We start from the raw sequence: 19,665 nt of genomic DNA on the forward strand, positions 1-19,665 counted from the left end.
AGCACTGGACAACCATTTGGTTCTAGTATGCGACACCTTAGTAGTGCGCATCCACGATCTCTCCTCGTGAGATTCGAATCCAGGACCTTTTGGTCTCGCTCATGAACGCCTAACCACTAGATCACTGGATAGGCATCCTGTAATGTTAATGTCTAACTTCAACCAATCCACGAAATTGTTCCACCGTCTATTTTTTTACTGTTTTCTTCCGTTGACAATGGTTTGTTTTATTTACTTATGAAATCAGAATTCATTTAATTATCATATATTATTGTCTATTCAATTGGTTGTTTCTCTATATGATAGATTTTTCATCTTATCTAGTTGTGAAATACAATATGAATGTTACAAGTTCAAACTATTCATCATTGATTATTTGGTTAATAATTAAACATGACAGATATTATTTTATAAAGAAATTTGATTAATATCACATATTCACAGTTTATGTATTTGAACTCATAAATATTGATAAAAGGGGGCATCGAATACATATACGCCACACAAGTCACTTGATTTGTGAGCGGGCTGTGATACTGCCAGGATGCTCAGACCGAAGCAGATGGTTTTATTATGCAGCCTTTGATCTAAAGGTCTTATCCACAAGGCAGTGGAACAACGTAAGGTGATGCAGTCTCATGGTAGACAGCGACCAAAAACAGGTCCATATGTCATTTGTTCTCTCAGGATCCTATAGAACATATTCACCATTGGTTTGGAATGAGGGTTTTCCAACTCCCCTAGATGGACTCTCCAAATGCACCAACTCGGTTAAAGCGCCGAACATTATCTTTTCGTCCTTTCATCCGTAAACAACATCCCACCACAAGAACACAGTAAGTAGGCCCTCTCTGGCAGTGGCTGTATACGCGTGGCCATATGAGAGCATTTGGAGAGGGAGAACTAACTCTTCCTACTCTCGACCGTACCAGGGCATTTGAGGGCTAAACTATAATCGAAATTATGAAACTATTGAATGGCTGTTTCGTCCTAGTATGAGACTCCTCAGTTTGTGCCTTCAAATGTGAAAATGTTATAATCACTACAAATCTCTCATACTTATAATGTTGTATCTATCATCTTGTTTCATGAAGCGTCGAAATAATAATAATCGATTTCTCTTTCATTCCCTAGAAATTATTATTATCATTATTATTAATATCATCCAACTGTTACCTTCACTTCCTTCTAACATTATTTATTAACTCATTCGGTCATTCATTCCTTTGTCCTGACGATGACCTTAATTATTTTCATGATTATCTTTCCTTTTTACAATTGTGATCATTTATCCTTTTTTTGTTTATCTCCGTAAAGAATTTTTTTATCTTAAAGATCACAGAAATTACTGTTTCAATTACTGTTTCATTGTCAACTGACATCATTTAAGGCATTACAGGCATCGTTGGTCAACTTTTTTCGTTATAATATGCAGCTCGTGAACCATCATATAATCACGCTTATAATTAATAATAAGATAGTCATTGCCTGTAGTTTTTGAAATTGATTAACGTTAGACAAATCATCTTAGGCCGACTGAAGATATAGTACAAGCCATTTGACATGAAAGTCCTGAGTTCGACCTCCGATAGGATAGTGAGTGTTCTATGCTGAAGTCTCAAACTAGCACATAACTACTTTTAGTGTTAACTACAGTTTACTGTTACATCAACTGATCCCGATGTTTGAAAAAAGTCAACATCATTACAATGTTTTATCTCAATGATTATCAGTCAGTCATCTGCAATGTAGGATCAGGCACAAATATGCATCGATCCAAGTTACCATACCTAATTAGCAGCCATTATACTATCAGTAGTGTTTGAACTAGTGGAGAAATGCAAAAACGACAATCGATGACTAGGTACTAGTATCAACTACAATAGAAACTTCTGGTTAGCGTTGTTTTAGCGAGTTGGTTTTCTACGGGATGCGGTCGCTAACCCCAAGTCTACCCCCCTTTATATGGGCTTGGGACCGGCTGTAGCCCCAGAGGGCTTGTGAATATTTAGCATTTTATTACCCTGTGTGATCAGAGTTGTTTTGTGAAGATTGTAGTAATTTAATAATTGAATTCACCAGTCAATTGAAGCTAGACCACCATGAAAAACCTGGAAGCACTGGACGGCCGTTTCGTCATACTGTGTGAATACACAGCAGTGACCATCCACGATTCCGCCCGATGAGATTCGAACTTAGGACCTATCAATTTCGCGCGCGAACCCTTAGTCTTCAGACCACTAAGCCGGTATGCAACGTTGTTAATGTCTAACTTCAACTAATCCTGTGGAAATTTTCAACCGGTGTGATTTATTTTCCTCATCGAAATCATTTCCAACTCTTACATTTATTTATATCTAAATATTTGGTATACCCCTTTGGGTTATGAAAAGTGAAACAAATGACTTTTCATTGTATTTGTTGGTGACAAATTGTTAAGCCACTAGAGTGGTCATAGACATCATACGATTAATTTCTTGAATCAGTCACAATGTATCATTTCCTTGAGGATTGCATGTAGGTCTTGGTGACGAGTTTCAAATAACACCAAAACCTGAGCTCAGGTTTTCCTGTTAACTGCCTTCAACTATCACATGAACAAAATGTTGAATCACTTAGATTAGCGGTCACACTGCCAGCTTATTTGATAGAATTCGGTCAGTTCTAAGAAGTACTTGAGATATATGATATTATTAATCACTACTCGCTCACTGTGAGGTCATAACTGTTGTCTTATCTCTATCTAAAACTGTTGACAGTTGGCAAAACTTTAAACAAATCACGTACAAAAGAGTCTTCGAATTTCAGTTCATACGCTTATCTTGCATCAAAGTCATCGATTGAATATGTGGAATTGATGAATGTTACCATCGATCGACATTTATCATATCAGGCTGTCATCATTTCCGTAGAATACAACTGTCACGATATGTATATACATTAATTGATTACTGACCAACCCTTTACAGACTCGTCTTTAAAAAAGATTGAATCTTGTTGACCAGTTTAAGTTGTCTGATATGTTCATTTGGTACAAAATTCTACCTCAACATTATTTGACTAAGGTTCCAATCCAACATTTAACATTATTTCCCCTATGATTGTAAATGGATTAAGTTGAGAAATGCCTTACAATACAAAACTTAGATCTAGGGCCATTATTCGATTACCTCTTACTAAGTAACAATTAGTTTGCAATAGATAATGATGAGCCTTTTCTGTTAGCAATTAACTAACTTGTAATGATAAATCCTTGATTTGAAACTTATTTATGGTACAATTTTGTTCCTCGGTATTTGGTTCGGGTTACAAATCAACTAAACTATTTGTAATCGACTTCAATTAGTTTTTAGTTATGATCTCATCTAACTGACTCATTTCCTGTGTATTTTAAACCGAACAAATTAGATTTGGGTCTAATCACAATTGCCCTATTGATGAAGATCATACATTTAAGTATTAGATAAATATTTATGTAACTAAAGGTCAAAAGGTCGAGAATTAACTTCTTAGTAGGTTAATTTCGAGTTCACACACACACACACTTTCTCTCTCTATCCCTTTCTATTTATCTATGGGTTGTACATATTTCTATGATCGGCGTTCAATGTTAAATAAAAAGAACGGTTAGTCCAATATTCCCGTTGGTTACGTCATCATAAACAGTTATTAACTTTTACATATGAAATCATGGATCAATCCTAACTAGACTACCACTGAAAATTTAGAGGCACTGAATGACGGTTTACTCATCGTATGGGACCTCTCATAAGTGCTCATCTACGATCTCACAAGCGGAACTCGAACGCAGAACCTTCGATCTTACGAGCGAATGCTTAACTTTTAAACCGCTGGATCGGCATCCAACCGTGTTAATGTCTAACCTCAACCGACCTACGAAATTGCGTGACCATCTCCCATTGTACTAAGGTAGACACCTGTCTCTACTCGACACGGATTAGCTCCTCTGGTCACGGCTTCTCACTAAACCTCTGAGAATCCCCTCACGAAGCTAGTCACTAGTGTCTGTTTCGTGGTTTGGTTGAGGCTAGACATTATCACCGTTGGATAACGGTCAACTCAGTGGTTTAGAGATTAGGCGTTCGTGCGCGAGACTGATAGCACTGGGTTCGAATCTCGTAATGTGGGATCGTGGATGCCCGTTGCTGAGGAGTCCCGTACTAGGGCGAAACGGCCGTCCAGTGTTTCCAGATTCTCAGTGGTGGTCTAACATCAATCGATTCATGATCTTAATCAAAAAATTAATAATCTTCACAATCCTATGCTGATTACTATAGTATTTGATTAAAGTTGTAGCGTCGTAAAATGAGAGCAGAAGTGTTTATTATTTATTTCAGACATTTTGTATGCCAAGAATTTCATGATCTGTTTATGTTTGTTAAAAAAAACAAAATAATTCTAAACGAACAATGATTTCAGGGATTCAAAACAAAACATCCATATGGTCCTTTATAGGCCTTTGTTTTAAAAAAACCCGATAATTATCAGTTTAGTCGATAGACATTTGTTTGATATTTCAACTTTTAAAATGTACAACAATGTAATACATGAATATAAGGACTAAACAAACTTACTTACTTAAGCCTGTTACCCCTCGTGGAGGAGCATAAGCCGCCCACCAGCAAACAAACCCATCCATACAAATATGTTCGATCAATGTGCTGTTCACCAAATAAATAAGAAAGCCATTTTGTTTTTCGTGATATGAAAATAGTTTTGTGTAAACGTGCGAGACTGGAGCACTGAAAAAAAGTGAAGTAAACAGAAAAGTTTACAATTTACTTCGATATATTTCGTTTGTAATGAGGGACTTCTATTCAACTTTACTTTATGTAATGTAGATGGACACGTTTAGTGTCTATGCTTGTACGGTTTTGCCTACCACATTCAAGACTTTTTTTACTACCCAAACGTGTTGATAACTAAAACGGCTACACTAGTATGTGACGTAGTGTAGACGCAAGTATGTGATACATGTATATACAGAACGCACACGTCAGAGACACATGCACTCCGATGGACCCTTATAGGCACAGATACGCTCGGTCACAAATGTACGTTGCATGTGTATATAAAATCTATAGGAGTCTACACGCTCCATGGTTCGTACATAGAAACCAGACCTAATGTACCTCCCTAGATATAATCCAGTCAGAGAACAAAGGGTGAAAATCTTTCTTCAGTTCTTCATTTCATTTTTATTTGCACAATACACCCCTTTTCTGATAATCCATCTCACCTGTATTATCAGAGTGGAGGATTAACTCGTTCTCTACTTACACACCTGCAGTAGTTCATGATACACAAATCTTCTATCTCTGGAGCATCACGTATTGATGTGGTTCAGTCTTTGTCCCAGATGTACTAATCAAGACTGAATAACATTATAACATTTTATATCGGTACCGCCAGAAGAAAAATATGGAATAAAATGGAGAGAATCATGATCAGATAAATAAGAATATTTTAGTAACGTGGTTTGTAATATCAAAGTATATATCTTGAAAATAAGAAATGAACTTAAGAAATATACTGCATGAAATGATGTGCGGATTGAATCACTTTAGATATTCGATTACACGCCGAAACGGTTTATGTCAGAATATTTCCTGATCACAGTAAGTAAACAACACTACCTTTCACTTGATGATTAGTGCATCAATTCTTTTGCCAATCATTCTGACTGCTTTCTATACAATCCAGCTGACACATGAATATCAATAAATTCCAGCCATTCATTTGTAGTTAGCTGTCTAGCTAGATAATGTGTTTCGGTTACTTTGACATTCACAAATGGACCAACACGTTTGAAGTTGGAAATTAAGTCTATCTATCTTAATAGTACATAAAAGCTGCTAGTTGGCATACACTTCTAATAGAACTTTGATCCATAAACCTCTCCATACTATACTAAATCATCATGGTGCTGATATATATATATTACTTAAAAGAATTCTGTTTTCTTCTATTCTCATACTAGATTCTGGTAACAGGTTATCCAACTCCTACACTGACCTGCAATGATCTACCAGTTGGTGATGCACATATGTTATCCAATAAACCTCAAGGCGGAACATGGGCATATCGTGTTGTATTGAATCAGATTACATCACAACATTTACATGAGTATATGTGCAAAGCAAATAACAGTTTAGGCAGTGTAAATCAAAAGTTAGAAGTGACTGGTAAGAGATTTTTTGTGTCTATTTTGTTTTTAATCACTGATTAGTATATATAAGCATAACTTCAATTCGAAAATCAAATATTTGTAAATATAACTAGTAGCCATATACATACAAGACCTTTATATACACTGACGTGGTGATTGATCAGCCCGTACACTTTAAAATGACACTATTCCCTTATGTTTTACCAAAGATTTTGAAGATATCCAGAACTTCAGAAAGAGATGGTTGTTACAAAGCGTTCACCTAGAGGTTGGTACACTTTAGTACATCTCATATGTTCCCAGATCTCGAAAAAAAGAACTGCGTACAGACATAACGGCAAACTTGGAATTTCATCTTCCGACGTTCCACCACCAATTTGTAAACTAAACCCTTAAGCCAAAAGGTATGGAACGTTTCAGAGATATGAAAGTATTTCCCCCCTCACATAAGTAATGATGATTATTAATTAAAAAATAAAAAGGGATTCGGTAATTCTTTAATAGCATCCTTCAATCTACCAACAAGGAGTCAAAGATTATGATTGTATTCTTAACAGTTATTACAACCGTAGAATGATCTTTCCATCTTTAAAACAAAAAGAGTGGGCTACAACCCGAGGCACGACGTTATTTGTGATAAGTGACAACATGAGCCTTTAAAATTATTTACTTTCGTGATAAATCTAAAGTTTCACTCTGTTAGATGGTCGGAAGTAGTCGACAGGAAACTATGGTTGATTTAGATTTCTTGTTACTAAGGGACATGGTGGGTCTTTGAACTTTAGAGGACTGATGCTCTCTAACGGACTAGATCCCGTGTCACTCCGTCTTGGCTGTCGAAGACGTTACCAACTATCACTTCGCACTACGACTGACCTTCTGTTGAAATGAGATGTATTTACAGTTGATCAGCCACTGAAAAGTGACAAATGTCATGTTCACCAGCACTAATGTAGACCTGATAAAACTAACTTTCTCGTTCCCTGTATAGTCTCTTTCTTTCTTTATAGTCATCAACTTTTTTATCCGAAATAATTCTTGTGCTTAAATCAGTTCAACTTTAATTTTCACTATTTGATTATGTCTGTTACAGTTGCTCCAGCACCTCCGAAAATTTTATCCTCGAATTCAACAGAATTTGCTGATTACTATCTATTGCATTGGACAACTAATTCCCGTGCACCATTAAAGAATGTCACTGTTACTATAAGTGAAATATCAGCGAATACAGTTAGTTTTTATTTGTCAATTTTGTGTTCATTTTCTAATCGTTTTTATATTACATAAATTTCAAATGAATGTTGAATGATGTCCGGGTCGCGGCCCCGATAGCTCAGCGGTAACGTCTCTGACTGTGAAGCTGAATGACACGTGATTTAATCCATCAGAGAGCGTCGTTTCCATCAAGATTACTTGTACACCCTGCTGACAAGTGCCAAGTAGCACGAAACCTAGACCCAAGGTTTCTTGTTAAGTGCCTCCAACCACCATCTTACCCTTCATAATATTTATATTCATCTAAATCAGTGATTTCTTATGAACCGTTTACTTAAATTACTCTCTCACTGACTATTGACCCGAGTCATGTAAACAGAAGCGATCTAACTGATTGATGTTCGCGTGATAACCGTGATCAACAGCTGAAGACTTTGAGTGATATGACTCAGAATTATTCAAAACGGTGAAAACATATTCACTCTTTTTATTCATCTAGATCTTGAATTCCAATATTTCTCTATTTATACTTGTCCACTCTGTTTTTACAACTCATACTTTCACGACTACTGTAATTCTCAAACAGATCAAGTTTAAATTCTGTCATCTGTTGGTTGACATTCGACTACGTTCACGACTAAGCCATTGCTCAATTGGGAGTCTCCTACCTTCATATGATCTTCTGTTTGCTATCGGATGCTATGTTATAAGCACAGTATACTCCACTATAGCATAGTCATCATTTACGTGAGTCTGTTGCCTTTCTTGGAGCATAGGCCGCCAATCAGGGATTTACAACAAACTTGGAATTGTGCTTTCCTTTCCAGTCATTACATGGCACTACTTATTCTGTATTTAATTTACGGAGGCACATATTCTTTGGTCTATCTCTCTCCCTTTTGCCTTGAGGATCCCAAGTTAAGGCTTGCTTTTTGGTATGAAGTTTGTTGATTTCCACAGTGTGCATCCTATCCACCACCAGCTTCTTTTGCTAATTTACTCTTCAGCTGGAAGTTGGTTTGTTCTCTCTCACAGCAGGTTGTTGATAATGCTGTCTGGTCAACGGCTCTGTAGTATCCAGCGTAAATAAATGTTTACAAATATACGTACACTTTTTGGTGGTTGTAGGGATACTACCCCTAACTCAGGGTCTGAAAAGTCGGAAAAATGAAAATTTCGCAAATGCGATAAAAATGATCTTGGTGGTCTAATTATAGTATTCCGATATCAGACAGTGGGTTTTAAGCGTTATTTAAGCCCTGACGCTTTAGGCTGGGCTATTTCGCTTACTACCCTATACATGTGTTGTGTGCAGCATAAACTATATGGCTATATAGAGCTGAAGGTCTCATATGAGGCTGGAGGTTCGCCATTGTTATTGTGGACGGTTCGGCATTGCTTTGGTAAGTTTTGCTGACTGTTCATGCAAAAAGTTGGTTTGCTGGTTAACCGATTTCATTCATACTGGTGGTTGCTTTTCAGTGTTCCCGAGGGCCATTGTCATTGGGACATTGTAAGGCATGTCGCCATTGCTAACATTAATGAGTTTGACTGTCGTGTAAGCGGAATAAGTCAAATTTGACCTGTTCGTGCTGTGCATAATTGATTCACGCGATCATTGATCGGAATAACTATACATGTGATGTGAGTGTGTATATGAATGGTGCGAATGGTCCACCAGGGTGCTTGGTACCTGTGTGGTTGCGCCACAGGATTGAGCTGTACTATTCAGATTGTAGCGTTAAAGCCTGTACGGTGTCTGGTTCCCCTGCTAAACGGGGTTGAGCTGTACTGTTTGGGTTTTTACGTGAAAGTCCGGATGGTGTCTGGTTCTCCTGAAAATCAATGTAAAATTACCCTGGCCCACAAGGGTATATTATATAACTGTAACTTTTGGTGGTTGTAGTAGTTCTTCAATTTTCAGCTTCGCATGATAGAACTGTCTCGACATTTGTATCGAATATTTTGAATTTGACGAAAAGCCATTTTAGTATGTCACCTAATTATTCCAACAGACGTAACTTATAGTAATTATGACGTTAAACTTGATGCAAAAATTCAATGAATGTCAAGAGTTCTCAACTCCAGAATTGTTTTCCCATCTGAGTTGAATGGTTTCATCATGAACCATTGATTATCACTTTAGACAACATCGTCAACATATACTTGAATAATTTTTGAGGTATTAGAAATTTTTCATAACTCCTTGGCAGACTGTATGTACCATTTGGTGAGTAGTAAATAACAACTGTGGATATTGAAATCACGAACGGATTAACATTGGACAATGATTGAAAACCTGGAACAATTGGACGTCCGTTTTGTCCTAGTATGCGATTTCTCAGTTGTACACATCCACGACCCATGATGATGGAGTTGTCGATGAGAAATACTGAGGAGTGCCATACTATGGCGAGATGGTCATTCAGTGCTTCCTGGTTTTCAGTAGTTGTCTAACTTAGATCGGCATAAGTTTTCAACAAAACTCATCAATCTTCGCTGCCCTATACTATTAACTATGCCTATGTTTATAAGTGATTGTTCAGGTATATTTAAACTTATTTCATTACATTTCCCAGGTCTATAAGCACATTGTCAATCAATTCATTGTTATGTTCATGTCTTATCAGCTCTTATCTTTATCTACCCAATATGTTTTCATTACACTGATGAACATATTATTATTATTATTATTATTATTATTATTAGTAGTAGTAGTAGTAGTAGTAGTAATAGTAATAGTAATAGTAATAGTAATGGTAATAGTAGTAGTACTAATTGTATGGACAAATTATTCCATTTCATTCATACATCACATCTGTTTAAATTTCCTACTGATTGTCGTTTCTCATGTTCTTGATAAATTTTCTATCATTATTATATCTGACTAATTAACTGACCTATGACTAGTAATTTCTGTTGGGTACATTATGAAAGGAGACACTTTCTATTTATCATTATTATTGTCTTTTTTCAGTTCTTCCCTAATCTTCTACGTTTTTCTATCCTCCGAATTCTTTACTGTTTGTATAGTCACTTTCCAAAAGTTGTTGTTGTTGTTGTGACTTTATGACTTTCATTGATTTGAAGATTCACTATAATCCATTGTGTATCGTTTATTTATTTATTTCATGATTAGATACACTCAGTCAGTTGGATACCGTAAATTCATATGTGATTGTATGTATGTGTATGTATGAGTGAGTCAATAGGTCATCATCTCTTATCCTAATCATGCTAAATGATAACAGAAAGAAAAAAGAACAACAACAACAACAGAGAATAGTTTGTCAACTGTATGTTTTCACCTTTTGAAAATATCCCTCTTCTTCTTCTTCTCTTCCCTTGTTTTTTTCCCTGTGGCTTCATTTACATGGGATAAATGTGAACATGTTTTTTATTTGTTTGTATGAAAGAACAAACTAATTAGTGAATTAACGACTATTTATCCCGACAATATTATCAATAATAAGTAGGTTTGTATAGAAAATTAATTAACATTGATTGTCCAATAAATAACCGTTGATTATTGAATGATGATCATTGTCATATTATTCAATGGATAGATACAAGTAAGAACAACATCAAGTGAACTCTAAGTTAGATAGTTTAATTGCAAAGTTTTCTTTATCATTCTGGACAACATCTTCAGAGCATAGTTCATGTAAAAAAAAAGCGAGCCTGAATGAATAATATTTAAATCATTTAGTGATTAACAGATACATCAATATAAGCACAATCTACAAATGTATACGGACAAGATCAATGAATTATAAATCCAGAGATCAATTGCCAATGACAATCAACATAATTACAAAGGTAATGTAAGGCAACTAATCATAAACAAAGCCTTCGGAATGATGAACTGATGTGATAATTGTAGAATAACCAGAATGCTCACTTCTATACATGAAGTCGGCTTTGAGGTACAACCACTTAACTCAGAGAATTCGACAGCTGTCTGAGTTTCAAATTTTCTCTACCATTTCAAAGGAGAATTATTTTTGAATCATTATTTGAGAAAAAGATTCATTTCTAAATCACTTTTTGTTTTTAAAAATTGTGTTTTTGTTCAAAGGAATCTAGTGTTGGTAGTTCGATTGTTCCACGTTCTCCAGTACTTCATGAACGTGTATTTAATTTGGAAGATGATAAAATTGATACAACTTCTACAGTGATTCAACATATACAATCGAATTCAACTAATTTAAAACAAATTTGGCATCATTTACCAAATCTTAGTTCAGATACACGTCATGATATTAGCTTAAGTGTTTGCAATACTTATGCATGTTCAAAATCATCAGCATTAAACAGTCGATTTGGTAGTACTCCAAGTAGATTTACATTTAAAACACCTGAATTTGATGGTAAGTATTTTAGTGTTTTCATTCACTGTATACTACTGAGTGAATGTTGTAGTTCAATGCGTTTTTATGTTGATTTCTTATTGTTCAGTTTTCATTTGTGTGATTTTAGCATATTCTCATTATCATGCGCTCACTAGTGATTAGGTTCAAGATGAAACTCCGGGAGTTCTAGTAAAAAACTGTAACCATCATTGAGGTTCAGTCCATATCAGATGTGATACAGTTATCCACTGAAGACAGTGAATGAAGGTCAATTGAGGTTAGACATTAACAACGTTGAATGCCGGCTCAATGGTCTAGAGGTTAAGAGTTCGCTCGTGAGACCTAAGTTCCTGTATGAACTACTGTGGAGCTTCATACCAGATCGAAACAGTCATCTAGTGCTTTCACGTTTTCAATGTTGGTCTAGCTTAGATCGACTTGTAAATTCAATACCTTTATAAAAAAACATAACTTTCAACGAAAGGATCTCTTTCACAAGATTTTATTAAAATCATTCCATCATGACCTATAAACAATGAATAAACATGATGATGTAATAGAAAGATTATAAAACTGGATTACGTAATATGAATAGTATAATGTGTCCAAATAAATAAAAAACAATCAATAAGTTAATGATGGATTATAAATTAAATGAAGTAAAATAGTATGGTTACACAATAATTAAAGGTGATTAGAGGGTTCAAATGAAATGAAATGATGTTAGAGATAGTTATGAATAAAATGATAGAGATATGAGAAATATGTAAAGAGATAGGGAGATATTTTAATATATATATATATAATATGATAATAATGACTTAAATCCGAATCTTGCGGAGGCGGGATCGTGGGCGAGCACCGCTGAGGAGTCCCACAATAGAACGAAACAGCCGTCTAATGCTTCCAGGTTTTTCATGATGATCTAGCTTAACCATTAAATCTATACTTGATAAGATATCCATATCGTTTGTTAGTGATAATTTTAAATTCTGTTATCACAAAACATAATTCAGTTAACTGTCGTTAACATAGTGTCATAATGTATTTCATACTGTAGACTATTATCATCAAATCATTACTCTTATCACAAAAAAGGTGTGAACAATTGTTATGTCATAGTAGGATACCAAAAGAGTGAGTGGGTGAGTGAGAGAGAATGTGTAACTATCAAATGATTACAACATAATGATTCATAATAGATTTGAAAAGTGATAAGAGTTGAAATTACCTACGATTAATTGATTGCTAAGTTGTTAACGGTGGTATGTTCACCTAGTTTCTTAAGTAATGATGGAACTGTATCGATCAAGTTAAAATATGGACGCTAGTCTAATTGACTCAATATTCTGTGCTATATGTTTCGATGTTGGATGGTTGGAGATAGTTGTCCGAAAACCATGGTTCACCAAAGTTTTGAACCGGCGTACCTTTGGTCTTGTGGGTTCTTATTTCATGGTTTACAAATTTACTAATTAAGTATTAAGGTAGCTAAGAACCTCCTGTAGAATTAAAACAATTGCATTGATCAATTAGTACTGACTGGTTCTTGGAATTCTGTAGACCATATTGGAATGCAAACTCTAGTCTAGGTGACTTAACATTGTTTATATTATTGTAAAATGTTAAGTCGTTGGAGGTAGTTGATGCAGATTAAGAATTCAATTTCATTTAGATTCTAAGTATACCTTTTCGAACGAGTCCCAGATAACAGGAAATCTAGTTGCAGGATTCTTTTGCTAATTATTATTATTATAACACAACTTGATATGTCATTATGGTATAGTGAAGGCTGTTGAGTTTCATTGAAATCACTAACCCATCTAAGAAATCCTATACAGGGATAAAACACTCTTTCAATGCTTCCTGGTTTTCAATGATTGTATAACTTAGATCAGTTCATGATTTAAATGAACTTCAACAATCTATAAAACCCAAACACTAACAAATATCATATGCTCAAAAGTGACTAGATTTAAAAGGATATTTCCGTAGCTCTAGTGAGAATCTATGATTAGTGAAGTTCAATAATGTTGAGTGTGAAGCAGTTTTCTACTTCAGACAGTAGAAAATGGTCACGTGATGTCGTAGATGGATTGAAGTCAGACATTAACACAGTTGGATTAGATTATTATATAAGCTTGAATATCTTAACCATCTTTTATATAGATAGCCTGTTGAACTTGATCAACGTGATGATGGTACTAGTCAACCTCTTTGTAATTTAATGTATATGATGTTGTTAAGCGGAAATAGTCAAAACCACATTTAGAAAATCGCCGCTGTCTATGTAAAAAAACGCTTTCCTAGTCTATTCGTCTAAACAGCCTATTTATTTTGAATTTCAATATTTCTCTTAAAAGTTTTCATAACTTCACAGTCATTCGTATTATTAGAAATAACTCGCGTTTTTTGTAAGAATGAGATGATCTTCGAAGTAAGAAGCTGTGGTTGGTGGAGTTCAATATTGTAGAGTATGAGTCAGTTTTCCATCTGAGACAATAGAAGATAATCATATAATGTTGTAGATCGATTGAAGTTAGACATTAACACTGTTGTATATTAGCTCAGTTATCCAGAAGTCAAGAGTTCTCAGTATGATTCCCTGTTGGAGTGTCATGAATGAGCATTGTCGAGTAGTTCCATATTGAAACAGATTATCTTGATGTATTTGTTTAAGATTCCCTTTCAAATCAACCTCCATTCCAACATCTCTATTTCTAAGGGTTGCTTTAGTTGTTTTTAATAAAAAAAACTAATAAAACATTTTATGTTCATTTCGTTACATTTCAAGGACTAAAGCAGCAATTAAATGATTCCATCCATCCTTTTTTTCTTAATATTGTACCCGTTTACTTTTTTTTTAAATGTATGTTAGAAACATGAAAACGAGTGATGTAAGCACTATGTCTACCTGTTTGCTTGTTCCTATGTAGTATGTATGAGCTGGTATAAGCTTTAAACTAATAATGATAATAATAATAATAATGGCAATAATAATAGTGGTAGTGGTAGTAGTAATAACAGTAATAGTAACGATAATAATGGGAACAATAATAGTGGTAATGGTAGTAGTAGTGGTAATAGTAATAATAATAATGATAATAGTGGTAATAATGATCATAATAATAATAATAATAATAATAATAATAATAATGGTAAGAATGAATATTTTGTCTCCTACACCAATCTGATTTGTATTTCTTATCTCTAGACAGTAATAGTTTTTTTTGTGTGCCCGTTTTTCTCCATTATTAAAAGAAAAATAAACACAACCTCATTCACTCGGAGACAATAAAATTAAACAAAAACTATGAATTTTTTAATTAGATAAAGAAAATTTGGATGAACGAAATTGTCCCTTAGAGATTATGTATGAATTTAAAGCACTAAATGACGACATCTGATCATTATATGTAGTTTATATTTTGTTCTCTTCATCATGTAAACCATATTATGGAAGGTAATATTAAGTAGGTTAGATTTGATAAACTTCTTTAAAATGTGTATGCCATACACTTAATTGAGATCTGTGTGACTATTATGTAACCAGTGGTTGGAGATTCTAGGTGATATGGCTTAGAATCAATCACATTAAAATAGGTGTATACCCTGTTTATCTTCGCTTAAACTTTCTCCCTATATCATATCCTTATATGAAGTTTTTTTTGTTACCATTGAAGTAACTACTTCTATGAATTTGGTGTTCATCTTGTTGTGCTAATGAGGTATGGCAATTTGGACTGATGCATATATATACCTGGTCCCACGTTGTAGATGACTGACTGAGGCATTATTGTGTTTTGAAAGTGTTTGTACTGTAAGCACAAATTCCTGACAAAGCATCGTTTATCTACGTATCTACATTCTCACGTGTGTTATGGTGATACAAATTAGACTTGTGTAGTGAGATAATGTGTGTTCATATGGAGTTTGAAATTTGGACACATTTTTACCAAGTAACACTTAATACCTTTTTTGTACGAACTAATTCTTTCTCCCTATATCCTTATATACAGTCTTTCTTTGATACATTATCACCACTGAATTAACTACTTCTATGAATCCGGTGTTCATCTTGTTGTGCTAATGAGGTGTGACAATTATCGAGGCTAGTATTTTAGATGCTATATTAGTTAAACTAATCCCTCTATGGTTGTCACAGGATGATTTTGACCCTTTCTTAAATATTGGGACGATAAATGATTGTGACGGTGCTGTGTGTACGGTAAGACTAAAAGCACGAACTTAAGATCTAAGAAAAAAATCATAATGCTCATTGAACAGGAGTGTGACAACAGTAAAATGTTTCATTCTGATAGCCAGAATCTATGCCAATGCTGTTATCTCACAATGGAAAGATGAGATTTGAGAAGTTCAGTCTTAAATATGTCATAGACAATTTCAATCAACAACTTCATAAGCTTAAAAGATCTACTTCGCAGTTATTAGGGAAACTCATCAACAATATTTAAAAATTTATAACAATGAATTTGTAATCATTATCAGTAATGGCTTCAAATGAGTTGTATATGATTCTACTCAAAAATTAAACTTTTATTCATTAGATCTAGCTTAGCTGTTCAAAGATCTATACCATAGTTGTTCATTTCATTTTATAGTGAACGTTCTTATTCGCTTGATGAGTTGTATTTTAAAATTGGGAATTACCTCATTGTTGACATTCATGACGGAATTTCTAGCGGTCTTCCTTGCCATATATGCATGCTGTATCAACTGTAAAGTGAATTGAGTTCACAAGCTAGTGGCTATCTGGACTAAATAGATCACTTGATAAGGTATTAAGACTATAACTTGAAAGATAACAAGTTTAAAACTTAGTATGAATATCAACAATTGAATGCAAATACAGTCAACTGATGAGTCCCGAACGGGATGAAATGCTTTTTAGATTCCACTATTAGTCAAAATTCATCTGTTCTACAAAGCTGAACGTGGATTTCCATAATTTAGATGACAAAATGATCTTAGACCATCCATAAAATTCAGGAAACCTTGTATAGCTGTTTCAATGAAGTATGAATTTTATTTGATCGAAATTGTACTGATATACTGTCTTTCTCCTCACTCTCCTATACAAATGACTATTTATTATCATTTGGAAATGAATATTTCTATTCAATTTTCTTTTGATTCCACTTTTTCCATTAGGTTCAAATAAAATTAATCCATCTCTATTACAACGAAGTCCAAAAGATCTTCTATCATTGGATGGTGAAGAAATTAGTAAGTCTATTACAAATTCTACTTGTTTACGTTTATCTCAATGAGAATACAATTTATTTTTACAGTTCAGTTTGTAGCTCAGTTTACTAAAGAGTAGTTTATGCAACAGAGTTTTAGTTTTACTGTTTTTGTGTAACGTCTATTGTTACTATATACTTGACTATCAAGAATTGGAGTAGTTTATTCCGAAATTCATACCTGATGCCTTGTGAATTAAAAATCAATTGATTAATCGAAGTATTAATATGTTTCCTCTGTAAGGTGGGGGTGATTGAATTTTTTGTGTTAAAGTGACGGATGAGTGTAAACATGATGTTGGGTGTTTTGAAGAGGATGATAATCGATTCGAGTCCTGGTGTGATATTAACACCACTGGATGTGGCCTCAACGATCTAGAGGTTAAGTGTTAACATGCAATACTGATGATCTTGAATTCGAGTCTCAGATGCACGGTTGTGAATGCACACTGGTGAAGATTCTTATACTAAGATAATAACTGCTGTCCAACACTTCTCGGTATTCAATGATAGTCCATTTGAAACCAGTTCTTCATTTGAAAGTTATTAAAACATAATGTTAATTAGACTGCTCATTAAAAAAAATTCGAAAATACAGTTAATTAAAATGTCAACATGCACCACTAACTAATGATTTCAACGTTCAGTTATCCAACCACTAACATTAATAGTGCCACTATATCAATGATATGAATACAACTACAAGCAGTTTATACCTATGTAGGTTAACCAGCGAACATTTTGATACCTACTTGCTTATATTAAATAATGCTAAGTGTTATTGAGATCTTAAATTAGCCTACGTTTGACAATCATTGAAAATTAGGAAGCACTTGATAACTATTTAGTCCTAGTAACTAGTAACTCACTTAAGTCCTAACACAGAACCTTCAGTTCACACTCAGACCACGGAGTCGATATCCACTTGTTTATAAATCTAACTTCAATCAGTTCGCCACGCTGTGCAACTAACTTTCATTGTCTTCAATAGGTAAATAGTCTCACACCCAACAAGCTTGAACCTTAGGGTTTAGGATGACTACTTAATGTTATTCAGATCATGAACTGCTTTTTAATAGTTATCTAACTTACGTCCTTTAGCGATTTCAATAAGATTCAGCAATCTTCACCCCTCCTCTTCATAATCATGAACACTAAATGTAATAATGATGATTTTTTCATGGAATTTTGTATCTTGTTTAACTAGATGATCGGATTCTTTAATTTCATTGTATTGTCAAAATATGCATGTCATTCACTTCCTTCTAGAAATAATTTTAAGTTGTACTAATGGTAATAGAGAAATTGATCAACAAATGGTCTTTCCGTTTTGTAGAATAGCTACATTGTTTTATCTTATCAGCTGTTATTATAATAATGATCTAATTGACTAGAATAGAAGTTTTGTAGTGATCTGGTCTCACATATTGGATCGATCCCCGGTGGAGTTGTGGACCTCCACTTCTAGGGACTTTCGTAGTAGGACAATTTAGCTGTTCCAAGCTTTCTGGATTTCTAATGGTGACTTAATTAAGATCAGTTCTTTATGTTAAGTACGAAAAGTCAGATAATTGTTAACTAAAATGTCACTAATGAAAAACGGAATTTATCCAACTGATCTAACAATCACTGTAAATGTGCTTACTTACGCCAGTTACTGCTCATGGAGTAACATAGACCGCTCACCAGCACTCTCCATCCAACCCTGTCCAAAACACTCCTTTCCACTTATTTCTTCTTGTTATTCATCCTTTTCATATCTGTTTTTATTTCCCGACTTAATGTGTTCTTTGGCATCCCTCCTTTCCTCTTCCCTTCAGGATTCCAACTTAGGGCTTGCTTCATGATGCAGTTTGATAATTTGCGTAATGTATTTCATATCCATTTCCACCATCTTTTCCTTATTTCCTCTTCAGCTGGAGGGTAACCAGAAATAATAATTTAAACTGTAAATCTACATAATCACAAATTTGAAACAAATGAGTGTGGTAATCTTCAAAGTAAAAATTGACCATTCTATCTAGAAAGTAAAAACAATTACAGTTGGATATATTTGAGTATAATCCTACCCCTATCAGCATGACTCAAATTAGATATATCTCTGTGTATGGATTAATTCCATATGCTGATAAAGTTCCTCTGCACTCCTTCACTTACATCAACGAGTTGTTCATTCCGAGGTAAACAAAGATTAGCTATAGATGGTGATTAGTATACAACCTATTATCATGTCAATCGATGATGACTTATATCCTTATCGGTTGAATCGTCTTTTCCAATCTAGTATAAGATGTCTAATCTCAGTGATAGGGCAAATATCATTTAAGTTACTAAGAAAGCAGTATGAGTGGATTTTTTTATTTATTTATTCATAATTATCAAACCCCTAAGTGAGCAGGATTACTATCTGGATATCCATAACAAATCAAATGACTTATCACAAAGGCACCTCTCGAAACTTTAACATAGATAAGGACTAGATACGCATGACATTGATCGCCACCCAATGATCAATCAATTGTGATTACATCTCAGTCCTACAGGGGTCGGTCGCGGCCCGGATAGCTCAGTGGTTAAGTCTCTGACTGTGAAGCTGGGTGACACCAGATCGAATCCGCCGGGGAGCACCAGTCCCCTCAAGATT

General features: G+C 34.5%; 1 protein-coding gene across 1 annotated transcript in view; it reads left to right on the top strand.

The window, feature by feature from the left end:
• Nucleotides 1-19,665, top strand: part of KCNC4_3 (Potassium voltage-gated channel sub C member 4) — a 55,040-nt gene that overhangs the window by 21,253 nt on the left and 14,122 nt on the right. Inside the window, exons 6-9 of the mRNA XM_035733741.2 lie at nucleotides 6,002-6,206; nucleotides 7,284-7,420; nucleotides 11,484-11,775; nucleotides 16,930-17,004. Of these exons, the coding sequence (XP_035587743.2) occupies nucleotides 6,002-6,206; nucleotides 7,284-7,420; nucleotides 11,484-11,775; nucleotides 16,930-17,004 (709 nt within the window). The remainder of the gene's footprint in view (nucleotides 1-6,001; nucleotides 6,207-7,283; nucleotides 7,421-11,483; nucleotides 11,776-16,929; nucleotides 17,005-19,665) is intronic.

This window comes from Schistosoma haematobium, chromosome 7 (assembly GCF_000699445.3).
Source record: "Schistosoma haematobium chromosome 7, whole genome shotgun sequence".
Taxonomy (NCBI): domain Eukaryota; kingdom Metazoa; phylum Platyhelminthes; class Trematoda; order Strigeidida; family Schistosomatidae; genus Schistosoma; species Schistosoma haematobium.